Source organism: Myxine glutinosa, chromosome 5 (assembly GCF_964187855.1).
Source record: "Myxine glutinosa chromosome 5, kmMyxGlut1.1, whole genome shotgun sequence".
NCBI classification, from domain to species: domain Eukaryota; kingdom Metazoa; phylum Chordata; class Myxini; order Myxiniformes; family Myxinidae; genus Myxine; species Myxine glutinosa.
Genome location: NC_136265.1, coordinates 159,040,772 through 159,054,452, shown reverse-complemented (window position 1 = coordinate 159,054,452; position 13,681 = coordinate 159,040,772). Strand labels below are relative to the sequence as shown.

The 13,681-nt window shown below is 42.2% G+C and overlaps 1 protein-coding gene across 1 annotated transcript in view; it reads left to right on the top strand.

Moving 5' to 3' along the window:
* The window catches only part of LOC137426868 (Na(+)/H(+) exchange regulatory cofactor NHE-RF2), a 71,485-nt gene extending 63,884 nt beyond the window's left edge, over window positions 1–7,601 (top strand). Inside the window, exon 6 of the mRNA XM_068115844.2 lies at window positions 7,103–7,601. Coding sequence (XP_067971945.2) covers window positions 7,103–7,273 — 171 coding nt within the window. The 3' untranslated portion in view covers window positions 7,274–7,601. The remainder of the gene's footprint in view (window positions 1–7,102) is intronic.
* The last annotated feature ends 6,080 nt before the right edge of the window (window positions 7,602–13,681 follow it).

Genomic DNA, 13,681 nt, shown 5'->3' with positions numbered 1-13,681 from the left:
CTTCTACATATTGCATGTCCTGTGTTGTCTTAATGGTTAAGGTGGCTAGCGGGAAGATCGTAGGGTCCTGAGTCCATCGGAGGGCCCTGTCGGGCCCTGTCGTGCCATTGAAATAACACTAGTTGGGCTGACTCAGCCTGTCATCCATCGGAGGTTGGCAAAATGAGTACCAGCCTACTGGGTAATAAGCCATTCGAGTATCCTACCTCAAAGTGGCGACCCTTCCAGGATTGTACCACTTAGCCAATGAAACTGCCTTGCCAGCCCTATGCACCTCACAGCATAAAGGGAATGGTTTTTATTATTTATTATTATACAGTCGTGGCCAAAAATATTGCCACCCTTGCACTTTTTTCAAATAATGCACAATTTCTTCAAGAAAATTGTTGAAATTAAAAAATATTTTGGTATCCACATATGTATTTCTTTGGTTTGCAGTGGAACAAAACAAATAAATCTGAAAAAATTACTAAATCTTAGCTTATTCCACACAGAAATCCTAAAATGGCCCGGACAATATTATTGGCACCTTTAAGAAGTTGTTCGAAACAATTAGATTACAAGCAGGTGCTTCTCCTTTTCTTTGGAATTGAGCTGGCCTGTGGTGAGTTTTTGGTGCCTGCAATATAAAAACCACTCATTCAACCAGTTTGAATAGAGAAAGGGAGTCATTCTGCTGTTTTGTGTCACTGTGTGTACTGTGTGAGAATGGAGAAAAGAAAGAAAACCAGAGAATTGTCTGAGGAGGTCAGACACAAGATTGTAGCCAACCATGGACAATTTAAAGGCTACAAGTCCTTCTCCAGAGACATTGATGTTCCTGTGTCCACCGTACGCAATGTTATCGGGAAGTTTAAGGCCCATGGCACTGACTGTTGCCAACCTACCTGGACGTGGCCGCAAGCAAAAACTTGATCGTATATTGCAACGAAGGATTGTTTGAATGGTGGAGAAAGCACCTTGATCAACTGCCAAACAGATTCAAGCTAACTTTCAGACACAAGGTACGACAGTTTCAACTCACACCATCTGTCGCCAACTCAATGAAATGGGGTTCTTTGGAGGACCCCACTGCTGAGAGAGACATAAGAAAGCCCAACTAGAGTTTTCCAAAACAAATCTGAACAAGCCAAAATCCTTCTGGGAGAATGTCCTGTGGACAGATGAGACCAAATTAGAGCTTTTTGGTAAAGTACATCATCTCTATGTTTACAGAAAACAAAATGAAGCCTTCAAAGAAAACACCTTCCCGACAGTCAAACGTGGAGGAGGTTCAGTGATGTTTTTGGGTTGCTGTGCTGCCTTTGGCACTGGGTGCCTTGAATGTGTGCATGGCATCATGAAATCAGGAGATTACCAAGGCATTTTGGAGCGCAACGTTCATCCCAGTGTCAGAAAGCTGGGTCTCCGTCGAGGGTCATGGGTCTTGCAGCAGGACAATGACCCCAAACACACTTCAGAAAGTACCCAGGAATGGTTCGAGACAAAATGCTGAACTGTTCTGAAGTGGCCAGCAATGAGTCCAGATCTAAATCCCATTGAACACCTGTGGGGAGATCTGAAAACAGCAGTTGGGAGAAAGCACCCCTCAAATCTGGGAGAACTGGAGCAGTTTGTACAAGAAGAGTGGGCCAAACTGCCAGTAGGGAGGTGTAGGAAGCCCAGTCGTGGCTATAGGAAGTGCTTGGCTGCAGTTATTTTGTCCATAGGCTGCGATACCAAATATTTAATCTCGGGTGTCCTTAATTTTACCAATGCCATTTCTTTTTATTTTCTAATTTAAAAGGTTATATTTAGTTCTGAATTTAAAACAAAGGTTCTGTAATATTAACAGTGACATAAGGAATTGTGGAGACTAAATACTTTTGTCAATTTCAACTTATTTTTCGAGAAAATTGTGAGTTATTTGAAAAAAGTGCAAGGGTGCCAATATTTTTGGCCACGACTGTATTTACATATCTACAGATTTAATTTTCACAGCAATTATGGAGCTGGATGAATAATAAGCAAATGTAAATGAGTAATTTTTGATAATGAGTAATGTGCATTACTGGTTTAATGTAAGGGAACAGAAAGTAATCGAAAAGTTGTTTAACATGATGGAATATTTTATCCTTTGTTAACGTGATTTAATATTATTTAATGAAATATATTGAATATTTAATGAAAGCTAAGTGATTTAATACAGCGGAGATAACTTGGATAAGACATTTGAACTGCTGAAAGATTGGCGGTTTGCAGCTAATTACCCCACCCCCTATGGGGCAGGGGGGGTTGGGGGGGTGGGGTGGGGGTGGGGGTGTTGTTTGTGCCTGTATCTGTTGCATAACTTCACCATTTGAGCTTTTGTCATCAAATTTTCAACAAACTTTTATGGTATGGAGAGCACTAATTAAAAAGATTTATTTATTTTCCCTGCTGTTTTTGTCAAGTTTAGTTAAAGTACAAAGTGGACGCGGTATGCCAGATACAAAGCGGACACTCGGGGCCGAATGTACGAAAGGTGTTTTGTGAGCGTCTTGCTAACACACATCTAGTCCAACCCTTAAATGCTAACAAAAACATCTTCGTGCATGCACAGCTAATTACATGTTTAAACAGCAATTTACAAAGAGAGATAAACAGCCGTTTAGTTGTGTGCGTATAAACAGCCGATTCACCTGTGAAACCCCGCCCATATCTCCAACATCCAATTGAAATGATGCACTCGCATAGAATCGCAGCACCACAGACAATTATTGGAAGGGATTCAGTGCATTGCTCCTCATCATAGGTTGATCCAGGTCATCTTGCATTAGATTCAGCAGCCAACAAAATGATTACTTCGAGAGATCCATCCATCCCTCTTTCCACTCATCCATCTCTCCTTCCTCTCATCACTCCAACCATTGATTACGGAAAAGACAATCTGTGAATGTGTACAATCTCTGTACCCGAGCTATGGTTCCCACATGTATGCCACTCTGGGTAATCTGGATTGAAGTGATCAATGATGGTTATTGAAACATTTATCATGTTTTATGTTTGGGTTTTTACACAGTATAAAATTAATTAATAGCCATCTCTTTGTTATGTATGCAGATCTGGTGACGTTTTGCCACTCTTTCCATGCCCTTATATACGAATGATCGTTTTAAGGCCATTTTGCCCCGCTAGAGTGGGGGTTAGCCTTGTGGGCCCCATGACCTCATGGTTCCCTTTTTGAGGCAATGTTTTTATGGCCAGATGCCCTTCCTGACGCCAACCCTTAGTCGCCTCTTATGACGCGCAGGGATACGGTGTACCTATTCTAAATCGGGGTACACACCGGGATCATTCATTCCAGCAAGCTGGTACTCAATTTGCCGACCGCGGAAGGATGACAGGCTGAGTCAACCCCCTTGGCTTTAATTCAGCGATCCACAGGGATTCTAACTCAGGATCCTAGGATCCTAAGCCAGCACCCTAACCGCTAAGCCAACACCAGGCTTTTTCCATACCCTTATAGTGATTCTAAAGTTAACTTAAACTGCCAGGAAGAATATGAGAGTACAACTGCAGTTCTAACTCTACCATTTTTGCCTAATGGTTGCTTTAAGGCTCTAACTCTAAAACACCTTTCGTAAATTTGGCCCTACATGTTAAAAAAGCTTTGCATTTTAAGACCCTTTCTAGTTTCATTTTGTTTTTAAAATGCCCAAGGTGCCCTGAATTTATGAGAATATATATATATATATATATATATATATATATATATATATATATATATATATATATATATATATATATATATAATAAATAACCACCTTTAGAGGCCATTTTTCCCCGCAAAGCGGGGGTTGGCCTTTTTCGGGAACCGTGGTTGTTGTTGTTTTTCGGTCCCCTATTTGAAGCAATGTTTTACGGCCGGATGCCCTTCCTGGCGCCAACCCTTTTTGCCGCCTTTAACGACAAACAGGGAATTACCAGTGAACTGGTACTCAATTAGCCGACCTCGGAAGGATGACAGGCTGAGTCAACCCCCCTGGCGTTAATTCAGCGATCGACCGGGATTCGAACCCAGGATCCTTGGATCCGAAGCCGGCACCCTAGCCGCTAGCCCAACACCAGGGATTTCTGAGAATATTGAGTATGAGAATATGAGAATATTGAAAGGAAAAACCTACTGAACCTCATTTCATGTTCCTTGCATTACTTTAGTTCCTTATTCGATGCTTATATTTGGAGAGCCATGGTGAACACCATATGATAATCTAATTCGTTTTACAAACTTGAATTTGGGGTTTTTCATTTTCATTTTGCTAATATCTCACCCTATATGAGGCTTTTTATTTTCCATTTGGGTGACCGTTAATATCTCCTTATTAATTTTAGGCTGCCATAGGATTTAGTCATCTCTGAAGATTTGTATCATCAAAATAGAAACAGCCATTTATGTTATGGATTGATATGAAAACAAAAACTGGTTTATGTTGGAATTAATTTAAAGATGGAAGGAAGAATGAGAAAAACATAGTCGCAGTAATTATAATCCATCGTCATGAAATTGATATACATACATTCATATTTGTTAACATGTGATTTAATATGTTTCCTTTTACCGTATGTTGTTTATTTTGTTCAGATTTACACCGAAAATGGCACATCTGCTTGTTAGGATAGCTTGTTTGTTGGCATGCTTGCCATTGAGATATCATCTGCATTTGATTCCCTCCTGCGCTTGATTCCCTCCTGCGCTTGATTCCCTCCTGTGCTTGATTCCCTCCTGCGCTTGATTCCCTCCTGCGCTTGATTCCCTCCTGCGCTTGATTCCCTCCTGCGCTTGATTCCCTCCTGCGCTTGATTCCCTCCTGCGTTTGATTCCCTCCTGCGCTTGATTCCCTCCTGCGCTTGATTGCCTCCTGTGCTTGATTCCCTCCTGCGTTTGATTTCCTCCTGCAATTTGATTCCCTCCTGTGTTTGATTTCCTCCTGCGTTTGATTCCCTCCTGCGTTTGATTCGCTCCTGCGTTTGATTCCCTCCTGCGTTTGATTCCCTCCTGCGCTTGATTCTCTCCTGCGCTTGATTCCCTCCTGCGCTTGATTCCCTCCTGTGCTTGATTCCCTCCTGCGCTTGATTCCCTCCTGCGCTTGATTCCCTCCTGTGCTTGATTGCCTCCTGTGCTTGATTGCCTCCTGCGCTTGATTCCCTCCTGCGTTTGATTCCCTTCTGCGTTTGATTCCCTCCTGCGTTCGATTCCCTCCTGCGTTTGATTCCCTCCTGCGTTTGATTCCCTCCTGCGTTTGATTCCCTCCTGCGTTTGATTCCCTCCTGTGTTTGATTCCCTCCTGCGTTTGATTCCCTCCTGCACTTGATTCCCTCCTGCACTTGATTCCCTCCCGCACTTGATTCCTCCTGCGTTGGATTCCCTCCTGCGTTGGATTCCCTCCTGCGTTGGATTCCCTCCTGCGTTGGATTCCCTCCTGCGTTTGATTTCCTCCTGCGTTTGATTTCCTCCTGCGTTTGATTTCCTCCTGCGTTTGATTTCCTCCTGCGTTTGATTCCCTCCTGCATTTGATTCTCACCTGCGTTTGATTAACAATAAACTGCATTCTGATGTGGGGCCAGCAGGGGACGCTGTATAGCGAAGCATGCTGTCTTTCCAATCGGGCTGTAAAGCCGGCTGTCCCATATGCATTTAGATTGTGGATCTTAAAGGTCGCATACAGCTTTCCAAAATAGTCTTTCAATGTTTGGCGGCACCCTAGCTGATGTTACGATGGATTCCTTGCCTGAGGATGTTTAAATGTATGTGGTAGTAATGAAATTTTGTGGTAGTAACGGGGAATTGGTACACATGAGACAAGTTGATAGATTCAGTTAATGGGATGTGAATAAGGCGCAGGCATGAAGAACCAAATGGCCTTTGCCTGTATCCAAGTTCATGTATTAAATCCTTAAAATATGGTGGATTTGTTTTCCACAAAATGGATATTAATATCTGGGCATCGTGAGCTGAAAGCCCCCTTCTCTTCCCCAGTGATATGTCTTCTGAGTCACAAAGCTTCTACTGTAGATACAAAGCGATTTTGTAGTTGGCATTATTATGAACCCCAAAGAGGCCGATGGTTGAGTTTATTTGTCAGCCTTGAGGCCTTGGAAAACAAGCTCCCGTCTGTAAACATGATCCGTGTTGTATCCAACAAGGCATGCAACTCATGTTCATTACTAAGATCTTCAGAAATAATGCATTGGCTTTTCCAACCCTTGCAAACAGTCGGTCATTTTGTCCGTTGAGTGACATTTTGAGTCACTAAACCTTCCAAGGGACAAATTGCTGCGGACATCATTTACTCCTTTAAATGATCGATCGTGTGGTTGAAGGCAACGATGTAGAAATGTAACAACCTTGGTAGAAAAACATTTTATTCGTTTTTTGAGAACTTGTCTCTAGATGTCCCACTTTATCCACGTACCAATGGCTTTCTTTATTTATTTTTTAGGCACTAACATACAAGGGAGTTCAAAATATCCTCAACCTAACATACATGCATGTAAAATAGCAGTTTTTGAAAATGTTAGGCCGATAACCTTTTGAACCCAAATATTTTTCTATTTTTGTTTTGGAGCGTGATATTCTCGGTGTTCCCCTCCTCACCGCACCCTCAATTCTAAATTGATTTTAATTATCTTTGTCTTCACCAATTTGTCTTTGTCTTCACCTGAATTTTTTGCATCATTGGCTAGCTCCTCATCGGCTAGTTCTGTCAACATTTGTCTGCTTTTGTAGAAATTATGGATTTTGACACCTCTACTTCCTCCCCACACTAACAGACATCGCATGCTCCTTCTTTGCTTCACCTTTTCTTCCACATTCATCAAACACTCCCCAACCATTCCTTCTCTCTCCCTTTCCTTTTCTTAATTAGACTCCCCCAACCCCACCTTCTTTTCAATGTATGAATATGATATGGTGCTGAGTTGGTTCAGATGAGCCAAATTGCCTTTTTCTGCATCCAGTTTTCCATGTATGTTCATTTGTAAATTGAGGTTTAATTTGGGATTCAAAATCGGTCATTTTCTAATGCATTTCTTTCCAACCAATTTGCAATCTTCCAATGAGCTATTCCTCTCACTCCGGCAGGCACGCACCAAACCCAACACAGGCAGCATGAAGGACCCCTTTGCAGATATGGGTCTTGAGCGAAGTTTGACTGTAGCTGCAGCCAAAGAGAAAGCCCAAGCCAAGCGTGGGAAAAACCGAGCACCCGTGATGGACTGGAATACGAAGTACAACCTTTTCAGCAATCTCTGAGGAATGCTTGTGGGCCTATCAGCACCACAATGGACCTGTTGTTGCTTGTCTGATCTGTTGCATTTCTGACTCCTCATTCAGCTGACGTCAATGCTGTCTTTTGTTTTCCATTGGCACTTGCTTGAATAAGTTGTTTGCTCATCGCTTTTGGAAGATTATTTGTGCTTTTAAAATATTCTTCAGCAGTAAGGAAATGCATCGAGATCAAGCCAGGCAGCATTTTCATTTAAATAATTGCTAAATGTTATTTCCTTCTGACACTTTTTGTGTTTTTATTTCTAATTTCTTCTTTAAAAACAAAAACAAAATAAATTCCATTAGCATTTGACCAACAGCTTTGCATATTGAACACCTGGATAGATATAGTCAGGTTTGTTTGAAATTATGTTTTTATGCATACCAACGACTTCTTAATTCTGTTTTCACGGAGAGAACCAATTTTTTTTTTTTTTTTTGCCACGTAGAACCAGTTTCCAATTTACAAACTTTACCATTGAATTGTGGATGCAAATTTCCCTTACGTTTTTATTAAGAGTGCATATTGCCCAGACATTATATGTCTGAGTATTCTTTCCTGTTGAGGTATGCTTCCTTGCATTGCAGGAGGCAATTGCCATTATTGTTGTCTGCCTTGGACAGGGTCGACACAAAGTAGGAGATCGGGGTGGTTCAACGTTCGCATTTGGCTCTATTCAATTAACCGATCCCCCGATTCCCAGATTCCCCAACTTTGTCGCCACCCTAGACATGTATTCCTTTATCTTTTAATCTTTTTCCATTCAACAAATTTATTGGCAGAATATATTCATTTAAAAACTGATTGCACGAAACAATAAGGTCTTGCATAATAATGCAAATCCATTATATATATATATATATATATATATATATATATATATATATATTATATATATTATGTATGTATATATATATATATATTATGTGTGATTTATTTTCATAAATGCATACATAAATAGTGTTACAAGTATGTAATATAACCCTCAAGCTGAAAAAAAGAAAAGTAATTCTGTAAATACGTGTATGTAACTAACCGACAATCTGTTTGTTATCTTGAAATTTTTTGGTGAAAGAAAAAAAAAAAGACCGCTTTAGTTTATTTAAATTGATTTGGATTATTCTTACTTTCATTTCAATTATATTCATCTGATCTGTTGTTTATCTTTTTTGGAAAACTAAGCTAATGGTGTTGAACTATAAGTTATTTTTTGCTATCCTTACAGAAATTGATCATGGGATCTGATAAAATTCTCATCGATTTCTATCATATCTCACATGAGAAAGTAGATTACTGTAAGTGTGTGAAAGCATAGTGGTTTAATAAATTGGTGGCAATATAAAATGTTGGAAGGAAGAGTTGTTTTCATTAAAGGATGTGATAATTTTGGGGTTTTTATTTGAATGAAGAAGCAAATAATAATTTGGAGATAGTCATACCCCGTTTTACGCCATTTCGACCTACGTCAAATCCGACTTTACGCCACTCTTCTCGAGTAAATTTCAGTTCAGCGAATGTCATTATGTGCGACTTTACGTCACTCCTACATCATCATCTCCTTTATCTCGAAGGAGGAGAAGACCATGCCAGGCTACAAAGTCGCGAAGGAGCGGCTAACGCTAATGCTTGGGGGTAATTGCACTGGCGACTTCAAGCTGAAGCCGCTCTTGGTGTATCTTGGTGTATCATGTGTGTGAGTATGAGGATGAGCTTTAGGCACAATGAGGAATTGAATGAGGATCTTTGGAATGAACTTGGTGAAATGAGTCATTGGCCGAGAATGGTTGTGTGTGAGAGAAACTGGTTATCGTTGAACTTGGTGAAATGAGGCAATGGTCTGGGATGACCGGAGAAAGTGTATGAGTGGTGTATTGAGGACATGTGTAATGGTGTTGAGTGATTGACTTGCATGGGATGCAAGTGGATAAATGGAGAGAATACTTGGTGTGTGGGAATAAATGGTGTGTGGAGTGAGTAGTGTGGATTGAGTGGTGTGGAGTGCATGGTGCGAAGGAGCGGTTGGGGGAGGATGGACCCCTTCACGAATACCCGGGGAGGGTAGTTAAAAGTTAGGTAGCGGGAGTAGGTAAATTGTTTGGAAATTGACATCTGTGGTGCAGGGAGTAGCAAGTTGTTGTTGATGCATATCCTTGTAAAGAACCGATCGACGTGTGCATGTGCACATGTGCATGGATTTGCAAATGCCTGCCTGTACGTCGTCGTTTCTGCATATATCGCATCGTCCAAAAATAAAGAAGCAAGCAACTTTGGCCGCTCGAGGAAAGACGGGGCACGCCTACGACTCGGAGGCGAGCGTCGATCCCCGGGGCGGCCGGGTTCACGGAACCCTGAGCTCGTTCGTTCGTCACAGACGACACGATACGACCACCGGTGAAACTGCTCGGACACGTTGGGTAAAGCACGCCATGGTGAAGTGGGCCGCGGAGCCACTCGGCACACAAGCCAGCTCACGGTCGACATGTCCGTGCCGGTCACCCCATTCGAGGAGAAGACCCGACCGATAGAAAACAACGGAGGGACTCCCGACGGGGAGCGGCAAAGATTCAGGGTGAAGCCGCAGCCTCCTCTAGTTATTTACTCTTTTTTTTACGAATTACGGTGTTTGGCTTCATTTTAAGGCATTTTTAAGACATTAAGCCCGGTTTACGTCAAAAACCGAGTTACGTCACGGGTTATGGAACTAATTAATGACATAGGCCGGGGTATTACTATATATATATATACATATATATATATATATATATATATATATATATATATATATATATATATATATATATATATATAATATATATATATATATATATTATATATATATATATACAATATACAATATACATTCACACAGTTTTTGTCTCCATTGTCAGATTGACATTATCCAGTGCATATGCTGTTATGTGGAGTTGTATTAAAATGTGCCCCCTGCTGGCTGTTGGTTGATATGCTCATTGGTTGTTGCGATGCAGTGAAAACGTGGTCAACTGAGATGAGAACAACGTCTTTATCGGTTCAATTATCCCCAATAAGAACGAACTTCTCTAATGGCCTCAGCTATACCCACCTTACGTGTAGGAGAGAGGGGGTAGCTGTTGTAACATAAGTTTTTCTGTAACTGGCCAGCCAGACATGCCTTTTCAGTGAATTTGAAATGCGTTCAGGGTGCTGGTGATAACTCGCATCCTCTTCACGAAAGACATTATGGGATATTTAACCTCAACCAACGGCCAGTTTTGGTAGACTGGTCTTCTGGTTTAACATCCTAACATTGGACGGCATACACATCAATGCCTGATGGGTGATAGTTTATCGCTCTGTCGGAATTCAAACCGAGGTTAGGCAATGTAAAGGCAAGTACGCAACCTTTCGGTTGTCCCAACAGTCCTTCAAATAACAACGAACAATACCTGTATATTTCCAAATGTAAGTGGTGGATTATGGTCTGAGATCCACTGAAAGTATCAGGATAACTTTTGTTTATTTAAATTCTTAAATCGAACAAAACCAGAGGTTTTACGATCCGAGTTCTGCTGTCTGTATGAAATGATTGTCCATCATTGTTCTGCTTCTAATTGTACCTTGTGCATATTATTTCTCACCGTTTTGGGTCCAATGTAGGATTAATTGTCAACTCGACCAATAATTTCATGCTGCTTGTAATCTCCTGAGTTGGGTGTTCAAACGTGGACCCAAGACCATCTCTATTAGGTTTGGCTTTGAGGACTATTTTCATATATTTCACAATTTGTATTCAGACCATTTTTTGTAACTTGGTTCCTGTGTGAACCCTTTAAATACATCTTTTTTTTCTTTATTTCTATTGGAAATATTTTCTGAAACCCAGTGGCTCTCGTGCAGCAGGTTGGAGAAGATTGGGTGTGTTTTGGAGCTGCTGCTGTATTTTCTTTTCTTTAAAGAAATAAAATAAAAAGCTTTAGCTTGTGGCCTAGTTTTTAGCCTTGGCGATTTGTGGCCACTGACTTAATGCCTTTACGTGTGTTTATCAGGTAAAAGCTTGATTTATTCAAACTACAGCTTTATCGTGAATAAACTTCATTTTAAATGCATGTACACATCTCGTGTCCATCAGTTTCATTCAAATATACTTTCATTTGCTGGTAGTGGTTTTGTGGCCTAAACACAAAATATCCTGGCAAATGGAAAAGAAAACTCTTTCGTAGTTGTAGTAGTAGTCCAACTCCTAGACCTGGTGTTGGCTTACCGGTTAAGGTGGCTGGCTATGAGATCGTAGGGTTCCTACTTTGAGGCCCTGCCGTGCCGTTGAATTAACACCACGTGGGTTGACTCAGCCTGGCATCCTTCCGAGTTCGGCAAAAATGAGTACCAGATGATTGGTAATGGGGGGCATCGCATCAGAGGCACAACTGTGCCCCCAGAAAAATGATGCAGCGAATCAGCCGCAGGCTCCATACAAAACCACCCAATGAAACTCCTCGATTTTTAGGTCCATTCTGCAATGTGTATTACGAGAGCCACTAATGTAGTGTGGCTCAGGTTTCTCCTCCTATGGCATCACAAGTGGAATGCCATGGAATGGATTGAAACTGTCGGTGGGGAAAAGGCTCCTGGTTGGCATCATCACCAAAGTGCTACTCTTTACAGAGCATTGGTGCTGTTGTCAAAGTTGTCTCTTGGCAAAGGTTATGCTGGGTGGTTTGCCAATGACCAATGACCAATGCTGCCAGATGAGTCCTGGCAACAGGTCTCTAATATCTCTCCCACAATTGACGTCAAACTAACAGGTCTAGAGTTCCCCAATTCTTCTTTGGATCCTTTTCTTTTTTCTTTTTTTTTCTTTTTTTTTGTATCCTGAATCGAGGCTCGTGAAAGAGCTAACATTTACTTCACAAACAAATCGACCAGACAAACAAAATACACAAAAAGAGGGAGCGGAAGACAAGATGGGGAGAAAAGGGGAAGCACACAAACACAACATCCGAGAGCAGGGAGATGTGTGGAAGGGACAGGGCCCAGGGGGAGGAGGCATGGGAAAGGGGGGGGGGGGGAGGGAGAAGTATAAAGCACAAGGACACCAAGGACTTCCAGGACAGAAGTTGGTATTTCAAAAAGGGGAATTGGGGTGAAATTAGCAGGGGTAGAAAAGATCAAGGTTTTGGATGGGGGAAGATAAGAGATGGTGGTGAACAGCTGTTTTAAAGACTTGGAGGGTGGAGTGGGATTGAAGAGAGTGAGGGAGTTTGTTCCAGAGGCGGGAGAAAAGAGGAATGAAGGAGTGAAGGTGAGCAGAGAGTCTTGATTTTGGCAGTTTAACCAAAAGAGGGTTGCAGGCAGATCTTGTGCGACCTGTAGGAATATTTGCGGGACAGAGCCCAGAGAGAGCTGGGGGGGCAAGGCCAGAGAGGAGTCGGTAGAAGACGGAAAGACCACCAACCTGCCTGCGGTGAGTGAGTGAGAGGCCCTTGGAGTTAGCTTCATCGCGGGAGACTCCAATGATTCTGAATGCTTTGGTTTCAACAGCGCGAAGGCGAGCTAGGTGTGAGGCAGGAGCACCAGCCCAGAGGGGAGAGCAGTATTCCATTGAGCTGCGGATGAAAGCCTTGTATGTGGTGAGGAGCTCAGGTGTGCCAAGGAAGGACTTCGCACGACGGAGGATGCCCAGTCGGCGACTGGCTTTGGAGGCCAGATTTGAAATGTAGTTTTTCCAGGAAAGATCATGGCAGATAGTGAGACCCAAAAGCTTAAGTGACAGAACTTCTTGGAGAGGATTATTCAGAAAGTGGATGGGAGGGTTGTCCAGTCGGTCTTTTCGGAGAGACATCGTAAGAGTGTGAGATTTGTCAGGATTGAAAGACATGTTCCACTTGTTTGCCCAGTCTGTGATTTTGTCAAGGTCTGCAGAGAGTGAGGAGGCTGCAGACTGCCGATCTGAGGGATGAAGAATGGAGCGACAGAGAGTAGAGTCGTCAGCAAAGAGATAGAGAGGATTTTCAAGAGAGTCAGAGAGATCATTGATGAAGACCAGAAAAAGCACAGGGCCCAGAACACTGCCTTGGGGAACTCCAGCCTGAACAGGAAGAGGAGATGAGAGAAACCCATTCAGGGCCACACGTTGACTACGACTAGAGAGGAAGTCCGCCAGCCATGCGTGGAGATTTCCATGGATACCAAAAGAGGAGAGTTTGGTGAGCAGAGCGGGGTGCCAGACTGTATCGAAGGCACGTGATATGTCAAGGGAGACTGCTCTAATTTCCTGTTTGGCATTGAGGACCTCCATCCATTGTTGAGAAAGCAGAAGCAGCATGTCCAGAGTGGAGTGTCCAGGTCTGAAACCAAATTGATGATCAGAGATCAAGCCATTGGAGAAGAGGAAAGATTTCATATCTGAAGCAATG